This window comes from Perognathus longimembris, chromosome 2, assembly GCF_023159225.1.
Source record: "Perognathus longimembris pacificus isolate PPM17 chromosome 2, ASM2315922v1, whole genome shotgun sequence".
NCBI lineage: Eukaryota > Metazoa > Chordata > Mammalia > Rodentia > Heteromyidae > Perognathus > Perognathus longimembris.
In genome coordinates this window covers 141622812-141636181 of record NC_063162.1, presented here as the reverse complement: position 1 = coordinate 141636181, position 13370 = coordinate 141622812, and the positions used below count along the sequence as shown (strand labels likewise).

The 13370-nt window shown below is 42.8% G+C and overlaps 1 protein-coding gene across 1 annotated transcript in view; it reads left to right on the top strand.

The window, feature by feature from the left end:
- Positions 1-12432, top strand: part of Dgki (diacylglycerol kinase iota) — a 327861-nt gene extending 315429 nt beyond the window's left edge. Inside the window, exons 32-34 of the mRNA XM_048340285.1 lie at positions 6377-6413; positions 7966-8065; positions 9971-12432. Of these exons, the coding sequence (XP_048196242.1) occupies positions 6377-6413; positions 7966-8065; positions 9971-10087 (254 nt within the window). The 3' untranslated portion in view covers positions 10088-12432. The remainder of the gene's footprint in view (positions 1-6376; positions 6414-7965; positions 8066-9970) is intronic.
- Positions 12433-13370: the final 938 nt, after the last annotated feature.

Below are 13370 nucleotides of genomic sequence, written 5' to 3'. Positions count from 1 at the left end.
GTTTACCCCTCCAAGACACTTGTGGGGTGGTTTTTTGTGTGTGTGCCTTTTCCACCATGAGCATTTTGCTCTTTTGTTGTTATTCTCTGCACGCCCACCCCATTGCCCCCTACTGTTTTTCCTGATAGAAATCCCACCCGTGCATTTCCTTTTTGATTTCAATGGCTTACTTTGTCTTCTCCAGCTTTTTTTTTTTTTTGCCTTTAGCCTTTCCTTTCTTTTTTTTTTCTTCTTCTTCTTTTTTTTTAACCTTCTTCCCCCCCCCCCCCCTGGTCCTAGAGAGAAACTACCACCACTTTCCTGCTGGGACAGGATGACCATGCTGTTTGCTTTCTCAGTGCCAGCTCTCCTCACATCTGTGCAGCCTTTGTCCCATGGCAGGGGGGGATTTGGAATGGTCTGTTGGCAGCGTCAGGGAGACTAATGGGAAATGGGGGACCGAGCAAGGGAGGCCATGGGGAGGCGTAGGAGTAGCAAAGGGGATTTGGAAGTATTGATGTGGATGCGTGTTACCAAAGATACATCACGGATAATACAAATACCCTGTAGATGATCAAGTCACATCAACAAGAACAGGGTTGGGTGGGCAACAAAAGAGCCTACAGAGTGAGGCCTAGCCTTCACTTGGCCATTTTGAAAGATTTGTGAAGTTTTATTTCCTTCCTTCCCTAGACTTCACCCGAATACTAATTTTATGTCCTCTTAATAGATTTTGTATATTTCCCTTCATTTTCTTTCCACTGTTTCCAAGACTAATCGATGTTTCAATTATGGATCTTTCTTTTAGGCAAGAAAAAGTTATAATATTGGCTGGTCCAAGAAGGTTTCAAAATGTCATTCGTTCACTCATTAAATATATATTTTTCTGAATAATTACTATTTATTGTCAAAGTGATGTGCAGAGGGGTTACTGTTTCATACGTACAATTTGTTACCTCTTCCCTCATTTCCCCCCCTCTCCCTGCCCCCTTTTCCTCTCCCCCCCATGAGTTGTTCAGTTTACACCAAATGGTTTTGCAAGTATTGCTTTTGGAGTCATTTGTCTTTTTATCCTTTGTCTCTCCATTTTGATATTCCTTTTCACTTCCCTAGTTCTAATACCAGTATATACAGTATCCAGGGTACTCAGATGAGCTACAGCGATAGCATGGGGACAACCACAGGAAGGGGATCCAAGAGGATCATCAACAACAAAAAAAGCTACGGTTTCACATGTCATGTTGAAAGTAATTACAACAGTGATATAACAGTCGTTTCCATAACATGCAGTTCATTTCACTTAGCATCATCTTATGTGTTCATAAGGGCATAGCTATTGGGCTCTTGTGATCCTCTGCTGTGACTAGCCTGTAGCAATTGTCACTGCTGATGTGTATTGTTCCAGATGTTAGACGTATTAGCACCTTGAGATCTCAGGGCTCTCCACAATAAATTCTCTTATCGCCACTGGACAGGCAAAAACTAAAGGCATGGTAAGGTTCGGTTACTGTTCCATACTTGTAAGTGTATGTACTATGGCTCTGACCTCCATGGTCTCAGTCCTAGCAAAGGACAAGTCAGGGTGGGTACATGTGACTGTCGCATGCTGGTTCCCAGGATAACAGCTGCAGGTTTCTGATGATTCGTGGCAATTTCATGGAATAATCTGCACCCATTCTCCCTTCAAATAAACACTTTCCCGCCATTTACTGGTGCAGGTCAATCGTGAGATGGAGTTCTAAACGTTTTAGTTAAGTCCTGGGAGAAACAGAGACCCCAAAATTCCCTTTTATAGTCAAGGGACAATCAATAGTGAGTTGTTCACTGACGGCCGGAATCCCTCAGAGCTTGGCCTCAGAGAAGGTGGCTTTAAGCGTAATGGGGTATAGGTACATATGAAGTAGGCTCTCAGCCCAAATGTTATCTTATTGGCGTTCACGCAAGGCGTGTGTCACCTTCATTTTTTTTTTCTTATTTCATCTTCTTATTTTATTTCTCTTTATTAGTGAAACTCAACAAATCAAAGATCCTCTTTGTTAGGTATTTTACTTTGAAAGAGAATATGTGTGGGCTTGGTTGATTATTTTTGACTACTGGCCATCCCCCCCCACCTCTATCTCTTACACCTAGGTTTCTAGAGCACTCAGCCTTTGAAGCATGGGTCCTGATGGGGGAGTGCAGTGTGAATCAGGAGCCTGGTATCTGGATGCACTGGTTTCTCCTTGTCTTGAGTCTTCAGGATTCTTGGCAAACAGACTCAGAAAAGGATCAGAACAGTGTTGATGCCGTGAAAAGCTGCTCCCTACTCACACCTGTATGAACTGATTGCCCTTCCTTCTTCCCTCTGCTTCATGACCCATTTGCTTCGCCGGTGTTCAAAGTGTTCTGCTATCTTGTGATCTTCTGTTTGATGGAAGAGAAGAGGGATGTTGAGGTTAATGGAATCAGTCACTTCAGATCACTCCCCAAACCCTAAAGTAGAGTTTCTTTATGTACTAAAAGCACAATTGTCCACCTTTCAGTATCAGTATCTCTGCCTCTTACCTCTGCCAGTTGCAGAGGATTAAAGGGAGGACACAGAGAAGCCACCAGCATGCCCCGAACACAGCTAGAATGACTCTGAAGTAGCTGCAACTATAGTGATTCTGGTGAGGAACAAGATCCCTTTTGTTCCTTGTTGCCATCTTTAGATCGTCAGACTATTACTGTTTTAGTCCAATTAAAAGTGCTTTGGGACTTCCCGACCTGCACAGAGGTGCATAAGAATGCCTCTGAGAATAAGCACTGAATTATAGTGCCAAATAAGGAAGAAAATACAGCAAGGTCACTGTTGCCTAAGTAGCAACACAATAGGAGTATAGCTGTCTGACCTGAGTCTGGGCTGCTGGTACTCGTGGAATTCCTCTCAAACCTTTGAAAGGTTTACTGAGGGGAGCTTGGTAGGGGGCCCATCAGGCGCTAGGATCCTCTTGCTCTGGATCCTTTTTAGGGTACTCTGTCAGCAGATGAACAGGCCTGGAGTGCTTGGTTCTCCAGACCTCCAATTAGATAGTCAGCAAGTGGCCTTCTAGTGTAAGTAGGAGTGAAGCAGCTCTTGTATGTGCCCTTCCATCCTGATGTGGAGTTAGACTTGGCGTGATCAGTTGATGCATGCCAGAGAGCACCCCGTATTACTCTCTAAACTTTAAGGAGTGATTGTGGTGTTCCAGGCCCTGTGGTAAGTACATTGCATGTCCTGATGCATGAACCCCATACTAGACTGGTGGGATCATTGTTACCAATCCACCTGATATAGGTGACAACCGAGGGGCTCAAGGATTAAGCCCTTGAATCTAGGTGTGTTAAGACCTTTAGGATTTTTTTTTAACTGTAATTATTTTTATTTATTTATTTTTCTTATTTATTGTGAAATTGATGTACAGAGGGGTTATAGTTTCATACAGTAGGCATTGGATACATTTCTTGTACTGTTTGTTACCTCCTCCCTCATTCCTCCTACCCCCTCCCCCTTTCCCTATTCCCCCATGAGTTGTTCAGTTGGTTTATACCAAATGGTTTTGCAAGTATTGCTTTTGGAGTCATTTGTCTTTTTATCCTGTGTCTCTCGATTTTGGTATTCCCTTTCACTTTCCTAGTTTTAATACCAGTATATACAGTTTCTAATGTACTCAGATAAGATACAGTGATAGTGCAGGTACAACCACAGGAAGGGGATACAAGAGGATCATCAACAAAAGAAGCTACGGTTTCACATAGCATGTTAAAAGTAATTACAACAGTGATATATCATTTCCATAACATGGAGTTCATTTCACATAACATTATCTTATGCATTCATAGGGGCATAGCTATTAGGCTCTTGTGATCCTCTGTTGTGACTAGCCTAAACCTTTGCTAATTATTCCCTATGAGGGAGACCATAGAGTCCATGTTTCTTTGGGTCTGGATCACTTTACTTAGTACAATTTTTCCCAAGTCCTTCCATTTCCTTGCGAATGGGGCAATGTCATTCTTTCTGATAGAGGCATAAAATTCCAATGTGTATATGTACCACATTTTCCTAATCCATTTGTCTACTGAGGGGCATCTGGGTTGGTTCCATATTTTAGCTATGACAAATTGTGTGGCAATGAACATTGTTATGCTGGTGGCTTTAGTGTGTTCTTGTTTGTGGTCTTTTGGGTAGATGCCCAAAAGTGGGGCTGCTGGGTCATAGGGGAGCTCTATGTTTAGCCTTCTGAGGAATCTCCATACCGCTTGCTAGAGTGGCTGAACCAGTTTACATTCCCAGCAACAATGAAGTAGGGTTCCCTTTTGGCCACATCCCCTCCAACATTTATTATTATTAGTTTTCTTGATATAGGACATTCTTACTGGGGTGAGATGGAATCTCAATGTTTTGAATTACATTTTTTTATGGCCAGTGATGTAGAGCACTTTTTCATATGTCTCTTGGCCATTCTCATTTCCTCCTCAGAGAAGTCTCTTTTTAAGTCTTTAGCCCACTTGATGAGGGGGCTTTTGGTTCTTTGAGGATTTGTTTTGGAGGAATTTAATTTTTTTAGTTCTGCATATATTTTAGATATGAGGCCTTTGTCCATTGTATGGCCGGTAAAGATCTTTTCCCAATCTGTGGGCTTTCTGTTTATCTTGCAAGCTATGTCCTTTGCCCTGCAGAAGCTCTGCAGTTTGATGCAGTCCCATTTAAGACCTTTAGGATTTTCTTACGAACCTACCCGAAGTGTCTAGTGAATGCTAGAGCTTGGAATTTGAATCCAGGCGTGAGAGCTCCAAAAAATGTCACTCCTGATTCCTGCTACCTTTTGAACATCTTTGAACATCTGCAGCTGTGCCTGAGGTCAAGGAACGGTTGGCTTTTGTGTTTTTTTTTCCCTAAGAATGGTAGAACTGAAAGTCACATATGAGTAACTTATGTCTTTGTTAATTGGTTAATGTAACTTCAAGAAATACAAAAAATATTTAAGATGGTCTTACATTTGAGAGGTGGAGAATGATTTATTTAAGAAGGTCAGACATGTTTAAGCATATACATAATACAAGGTTGAACCTATGAATTATTGTGGGAAATCAAATGAAGGAATCTGATTATTTTTGTCTAGGATGATCTTTTCAGAGAATCCTGTGTCACAGGGGGTTTCTGGGAGAGCATGTCCAGGGCAGCCTTGGAAGAGTGTTAGGAAAGGAAGATTGTTATGAAAAGGGAAGTCAGGGATATGGCTTTTAAAGCAAGGAAAGCCTGAGGAATGATGGTTAGTTGGCCTGTTACTAAGTTTCGCTTATGGGAGAAAAGGGAACCTTGGCAATAAATTAAGAAAGGGTAGTCCCAAGAGAAAAGCTGTCAACTTCATCGAATACTTGGGAGTGAGCAGTAGATATGGTGTATGTATGGAAACTTGGAAATCTGGGAAATACATGACCTTTATACCTTTCTTAGTGATAGTTTCTCTATATGAATTAAAGTCTAGACAGAGACCTGTTAGGAAGTCTGTATGCCAGAAAAGATGAGAAAGGAAGAAAGAAGGAAAGAAAGAGGGAGAGAAGGAGCATGAGAGAGAGAGAAAGAGAGAGAGAGAGAGAGAGAGAGAGAGAAAGAGAAAGAGAGAAAGACAGAGATCCGGAGAGAGAAGGGGACATTGTAAGAGAAGACTTATCTGGTCCTAATGAGTAGAAGAAGTAAAAGCAAAGAACTTAAAATGATTCAAAATGGAAGGATTGTGAAACTCCCATAATCACCTCTTACTCATTTTCTTGGCCAATGACGTTCATTATTAGAAACTTATAACCTCTTCCTATATTATGACAAGTTATTTCCCTTAGTAGTGACCTTGACTGATTAAGAGAGCAAATCACAAGGGTCCTATTTCCACAGGCCTTCCAAGCATATTCAGTCATTTATCCAACTTAATATCTGAACATCTGCTTGACATCAGCCTCAAGCTGACATCCCTAGAGAGGGACATGCTACTGGGAAAAGCATAGGCCAAACCTTGCAGGGGCTTCTTGGACGCGTAGGAAGAAAGAAATCAAAAAGTCATTTTTGAAATAGTTTGGTGTTTTCAAAAAATAGTGGTTCCCACCATTTCTGAAGTAAAGAGATTGGACTAGATGCTTTCTTGGAGTTTCCCACTGGAAAAATCCCTATCCCTTATTATCCCTCCTAGTTGAAAGATCCTTGGTCATAGAAACTCTAACAACTTTTGAATCTCCATGAGAGATAGGAGATTGGTAACCAAGAGGCTGTTTTCCTTTTCTTATCCCTATCACCAAATTGTTCTTTTTCAAGTAACCTTTCTAGGATATTTTAATTGAATGATTGCAGATTGTGGTTAGTGTTTGAACCTTTTTCTGATGAACATCTTCCCTTTCTCTTGTTTAGGACCTTCAGAGTTACTGGATATGGTAGACAGTGAAACGTGAGTATTGCCTTCCATTACATGGTCAAGACTATTGTTTTTTCTTGAGACTCTATCTAGGAGAAGGGCATAGGCTATCAGGCATATCAGGTTATTTTAATTGCATTGATTAAAGTCCAATTTCACCTGTATTTATAAATGTGGAGGGCTAGTCTGCTGAGTAGACTATCATACTACAAAAATTAATGGCAAGTGTCATAATGATTGCAGACAGTCAATGTTAATTATCATTTAGACTTCTAGCTGAAGTACTTTCTCATTGGTGCTGAGAAGTCTAAATAAATACCTTGCCCTTGTCTCCACCTATCACAATTGTTCTCTCTCACCTTGAGCTTGTGAGAAAATGAAGTCCTGGTATGCTCTGGCACATTTTGCATGGGGTGACCCCATCTTCTCCCCACTAGTCTGTGATGGAACAAGTTATGTGCCACCACTGGAGACGTGAAAATGTAGGAAGTCATTCATCAGCTCTGGGATGATCCCTAAACAGAAAGCTTTATTTTCAACTATTTTATTTAACCTCTGGCAACAAAATGGCTACTTCTCTACCCATAGAACCCAGGAAAGTCTGCCCAGTTAACTCTGGAATCCATATGAGAACCCCTAGAGGTGGAGGAGAATAGGCTGATGGGAAGCTTCCTTGGCAGGGAATGGAAGCAGGGATGGATAGAAGGGAGGACCAGCTGGGAAGATACTGTGATGAGCTAGTCCACACTGCCTGCTGTGCCACCAAGCCGGGCCTGCTCCTGTGGGTACAAGCAGCGCATCCTTCATCCATGCTTGTTTACTCCAACGATGATACTGTGTTTTTTTTTTTTCATGAAACCATTTGGCATTAAGTATCTTCTACTCTGGAGCTCAGAATGAGAAGATCCTCTTCTATAGGCAGCCTTGGAATTATTTATGTTCTCATCTATTTCCTACCGAGAGGCAGCTCTCAGACTGGCTGCCTCCTCGAGAGAACTTGGGACCCTGAACTCTCTAGAGTCTCATGGAACCACTCAGAGACCCCCTCCCCCACCCCATTTGCCACACACAGAACCACAAGGGCTGAGCCAGGTAAGGATCAGATTGATCCTTTGGAGTTAAGAGTCCAAGCACTCATTCCTCCGAAGGCCAAATGGTGTCTTCCAAGGGCTGTGAGATGTGTTCAGTGGGTCACAAGCCTCCACGTAGCGCCTTTCCACTGAGAGCCCTTGACGTTGTACCAAAAGGATGCACTGAGAACTACAACAGCCCTGGGACACAACTGCAGACTTGGTCTTAGAGCCATCTAGTCTGCTCTAAGTCCCACAGTCATGAGTTGTAAAGTATCATCCGTAAGTGTAGTCAACCAGCACTGTTGGATGACTGACTCACTCGGGGAATTGGTAGACAGTCTCTTGCCTACCTCTTGGGACTGTACCCTTCAATGCTGGCCTCAGCCACCCCCAGGAAAGGAGGCTGAGGCGCACCCAGCAGGAACAGGGCAAGCAAAGGTTCCCTCACCCCACCTGCAGTCTCCATCCACCCCCCGCCAGCCCCTTCATGGGTGGTTTCCTCTTTGATTTAGGGGTGAGACGGCGCTGCACAAGGCTGCTTGCCAGCGGAACCGGGCCGTGTGCCAGCTTCTGGTGGACGCAGGAGCCTCGCTGAGAAAGACGGACTCCAAGGTAACGGGGTGAGCCCGTCCAAGCATGCCGCTGCCGGCCGAGTTCGCAGGCCCTGCTGCCGGCAGGACCCGGCAGCGCAGGCGTCCTTGCCATGCTCATGGAAGTGCCCGGGGCTTCAGAAAAAGGAGGAAAAAATAGAGTGTTTCATTTAGAGAGACTGCGCTTGGAATGTATAAGCACAAAGGGAGGGTGTGTGCCTGCTTATAGAACTTTATAAACCTTTCAACATGCTGGCCTGGGGACTTCCGCATAGCCTACAAAGCACCAGCCGGCAGGTATTGTGGAGACGGGATTTGAACCCCTAGAAGAGGCATCAGGACCGTGTAAAAGACCCTGGCCTGGCTACTGACAAAAATCTCAAGATAGCAACTCACATTTTGCCCAGGTTAATCTCATGTTGCTGGGGATGTCATATGCACAACACTGTGTTCAACCACAGGTTGAGATGGACTCTTGTAAACCTTTTTACTTGGACTGGCTCAGATTACAGGCTTACACCACCACACTCAACCTGTAACAGAATTCCCAGCAAAGATGAATGCGTGAAGCAGGGTTACAAAGTTGGTTTTCACGTTCACTCATTACTTCTATTTGTGGGACTTGAAACGTGGTTGCTTTCTTCACAGAAAAAAAAATAATGTAAAACTGCTTTCAACGTGTGCAAATACCTTAAGAGGATAGTGAGACTAGATAGTACTAATGGTGTGTGTGTGAACTTTGGTCAGCAAGTGCCCACAGGAAAAGTCATTAGGGGAAACTGATTAGGAGAAATGGTATTGCGCTGCAATTTCAGCCAATTCACTTTGTAAAGAACACCCAAGAGAAAGAGTTGCAAGATGGAGTAAAGGAGGAGTTGAAGCTCAGTAGAGCTGACCTAGGATTGAGCCTGTGTGTGTGTATGAGTGTTTGGGAGTGAGAGAGGGAGAGAGAGAGAAAGAGATAGAGAGAGTGCTTATACAGAATATTAGTACTATATTAGTACAATATTAGTACTATATATACGATACAGAATATTAGTACTATAGGGGATGCTGATAACCACTCAGTTTTAGAAAAGAAGCTTTTAGTTTGGGTTGTCTTGTTTTCTTATGGTACTGGGAATTGAACCCAGAGCCTAACACATACTAATCAAGTTCTCTACCACTGAGCTACATCCCCAGCCTGGTACTCAGAGTTTTAAAGCACTATGGAAACTTCAGGGGAGTAGTAATCTCTCAACTACAATGGGCTGAAGAACAGGATTTGAGTGTATAGATGAGGCTCTCAGTACACATGTATCAAGGAGCAGATTTTTCGTCAATGACACACACACATACACACAAATATGCATAGACAGTTATACATATAGATATATGCATATAAGATTTATTCATATGGATGTTCCTTGGAAGCCTAATCAATAACTTCAACTGTACCAAAGTGATGAGAATCTACATAGGTATAGTTTCTGTCCTGGTAATGCCTCAAACTACAGCATACATTTGGAAATAACTTGGCCTCTTAAGTGGGCCTTCTTTATTTCCTGGGCCAGTGGCTCTGCATGAAATCCTCCACTTCCCTTGCCTTTCTCCTGACACTGGTTCAATATCCTCAGCTGTGTGGTGGTTTGGGGCTGGTCTATTATTTCCCATCTGGCTAGCCAACTGGATATTTTAATCCAAACTACCACCATCCTTCCAAGCTCATCTTCTCAAGTCGCCAGGATAGGCACTTGGCTTAAGATATACTCTTAACATTTACCATTCTCCTATCCTCCACGTAATGCTGATCATAAAAGATAGTGGATTTGAAAGTGTCCTACAAACTCTAAATCATCAAGCATGGAAGGATCTGTTTTTGTGACGATAAATGCATATGATCTCACTCCAGATGTTTCTTTCTCTTTTCTCTTCACTGAACCTGTAGGGTAAGACACCTCAAGACAGAGCACAGCAGGCTGGGGACCCAGACTTGGCAGCTTATCTAGAAAGCCGCCAGAACTATAAGATCATTGGGCATGAAGACCTGGAAACGGCTGTGTGACCCCATAGACAGGCAAGGAGAACGTGAGCACGCGTATCGCCTGAGCCCTCCCGGCTACTGGGCAGCTCTTCTGAAGAAGCTGATGGAATCCACATATCTGTCTCTCTCCTGCAAGAATCGATCGGAGACCATGCCACCCATTGTTTAAGGGCTATCGCAATGTACAACAGGACATGATAGCCCATTGAGAAGGAGGCCAGGCCACCTGGAGATTTGTGGAATATGAATTCCACAAAATGTGATCCTGTTGCTTCCAGCAAGTAGCATGACCTTCTGTGTTCACCTGTATAATTTATTTTAAGGATTCAAAGGATGTTCATTTAAATGGCACTGCTCTCTCCTCTTCCTATGCATTCGTCTCTCCCCAGTACCACATAATTCTACTGTAATTACCCATCAACTAAACAAAAAACAAAAAACACATATTTCTCTTCTCTTTCCGATGAGTCTTTGAAGACCACAAGATTGTCTGAAGGTCTTTTAAAAACTCCTTTGGATGTTCCACAGAAACATAACTGTAAAACCTCTTCCATTTCCAACACTAAATATACCCAGACTACTTAGTGACTCTTTGCATGTCCTGGCCCCTCCCCTTCCTGTTTCACCATCTAGGAGCTGGGAAGTGCCACGTGAGTGATGTCAACTTGCGTGCTATATCTCTGAGGTATGGTGAGGTGGCATGGGGCCTGACTGTGCTTGTAGGGTCCTCAGAGAGGTTACCCAGGGGTCAGCCCAGAAGCTGGGCTGTGACCAATCGCCATGCAGGACTGGTTCAGCTTGGGCTGTTTGGACAGCTCTGTACTGCCTATGTGTAGCCCTCTTGGCCTTTTGCTGCAACTGAGATGAGTAAAGGATTAAACAGAGTCCCATAGCTAGTTTGCAGAACCACTCAGTTCTAAGTAAATACTGGGCAGAAACCCTGTGGAAACTGTGGTTACAAGAAATGGAGCACTCTTAATGTTTACTTCAAGTCTTTGTAGGGTGATAACAGAAAGCAATCTAATTGACTTGGGTGAAAAATAACAACAACAACAACAGAACAGGAAAAGCAGAAGTAGCGACAAAAGTCAAGATAGGACCCTTGAGCAAGAAAACAGCATTTGGAATATTGCACTGTGGCCATTCTGTGTAGACTCGTGCGTGCAGTGGTGAGAGGTGATCCATTTTAGATTTTCCTTGTAGGTTTTTGATTTTCGTTACTTCCAGGAAGGCTTGATTGACTCAAGGACAAAAACCTGTTTAATATACTCCACTGCCAGATTTCCAGCCTACCTGGTTCACTCCGATATCTGCTGTACCTATTACTTATCAGGTCCTAAGGTCATGCCCACGAACCCCACTGCCCCAGTATGAGATAATCTCCTCATAGTCCTTTTGCTGCTTTGTGTTTCTTTATCAAAAATTTCTTAATACAAAAACCACTGTGAGAATCGAGTGGATCTGGTAGTGGGAGGATGATGTCTTATGCCACAGATCAGAGGAGGGTCTGTGATTGATGCTTAAGATATCAGGAGAAAAAGTTTTCTAACTTTCTGTCCAAATACTTGACTTCGATACAAGTCAAAAATAAAAGCGAAGTGTCCAAGGGTTTTTTTTTTTCTTTTTTCCTTTGGATAAATCTAATGTCTCCTGAGCTTCTTTCTAGTTTGCTCTCAGACACAGCAAAATGCTTTCCTTGTGTTTCTGCATGTGATCATTTCTGTATATTTAATTTAATATCCAGTTGTGACACATCATTTATCTGAATCATATGTTGGTCACCTATCATCATTTTGAAAGTCTGGATGTGATATACTACTATATTAAGTTGGAACAGCCTTTCCATGGGTGGGGAATTCTGTTACCACAGTCTCTCTCTCCATCGTTATTTCAAAATCAAATTATTCACATCATTTCCAGCTGTGGGAGAATGAGTTGCTTGTGAGTAATTTATTTCCCTATATCAGTCTCAGGAATGGAGCTCTTCTTTTGGATTTTCCCGTGAGGGAAAGAACTTTGGATTGCAGTAGATTGTTTCCAGAAGCTGGGAAAAATTATTCTCTAGGAGAATTTAATCATTGGGCTTCTGCTGGGTGCCCTTTCCGTTGGTGGAACTGTCAAGGAGGTCTTTGATGACAGAACTATAATCTGATCCTTAAACAGACTGGAACCTGGCTTTGAAAGGTGCCTTCTATTTCCTGGATAGAGTCAGACAATTGGCCCATGCAGCCAAGTGACCCAGTTGCCATCACTGCGATAAAGGACTTAATTTTCATCAACTACCATCTCACATTTCTCAGCCATTGCTCCAGAGCAGCCAAGAGAAAATTTAGGGTACAAGTGGCTCTGTGCCAATTCAAATAGGTCTGATCAGAGATACAAATAAACCCTTGGTACAAAAAAACAGATGAAGTGCTGACAACTGTAAGGGAGCTGGCATATCTGGAAATCATTCAAAAACAAACAGGAAAGGCATCAGATCCTACATTATTGATGGGAGCAATACATGATCTATCTCTTTGAAGACATAAAGCCTAAAGATGAATGAAAAAATGGAGTTATTATTGGGTTTTCAAAAAATAGGGAGAGGGAGGAGGGAGAGAGGAAAACAGGGACCCATTTAATGGTGTTAATGTTAAATCTACCTCCTGTAGCATTTTTAAATCATTGTTTGCTGTGTGTGACCCCGATGGGTTTTAGAAAGAGCTAAGGCCGTACCATTCAGGAGTTTCTATCCCAACTTAGGAAGTACACCAAAAGTACAGAGCAAATGGTCTGGGCCTAGGGCCTTCTGAAAGCCCACATGACTTTATGAGACCCAAAAATCTGTTCCTATAGAAATGGTGACTTTATTATTAAAAAAACAACAACACAAAGTTCTGAAACCATACAACAAGAGGCAGACCACCTAGCTGGCCTTCCTGTGTTCAGTCCTTTTGGTCATGGTATTATCATTTCTGGGATTCCACTTTTCCATTCTGCGCACGAAAGAATGAAAAATGGAGTTACAGAAAGACACACATTCTCTACCGTTGGATTTGTGTATTGCACACTCAGTGAAATAGAGCACAGGCCAGCAGGCCTTGATCACATTGGAGGACTCCATAAAGGGCAGAAGAAGGTTGTGAAACCCAAAACAAATCCTCCACCACACCGCTGGGAATTTTGCTTTGAGAGATGTCTAGTTACCTTTAGAGGGGAGATGTTTGAGAACCAGTGCAAGTTCTGAGCAGAACTAGTAGAAAGCTTCATATCACTTACTGTCCTTATCTTTATGAAGTTTCCCAGGAAGATCTGTCTGCAT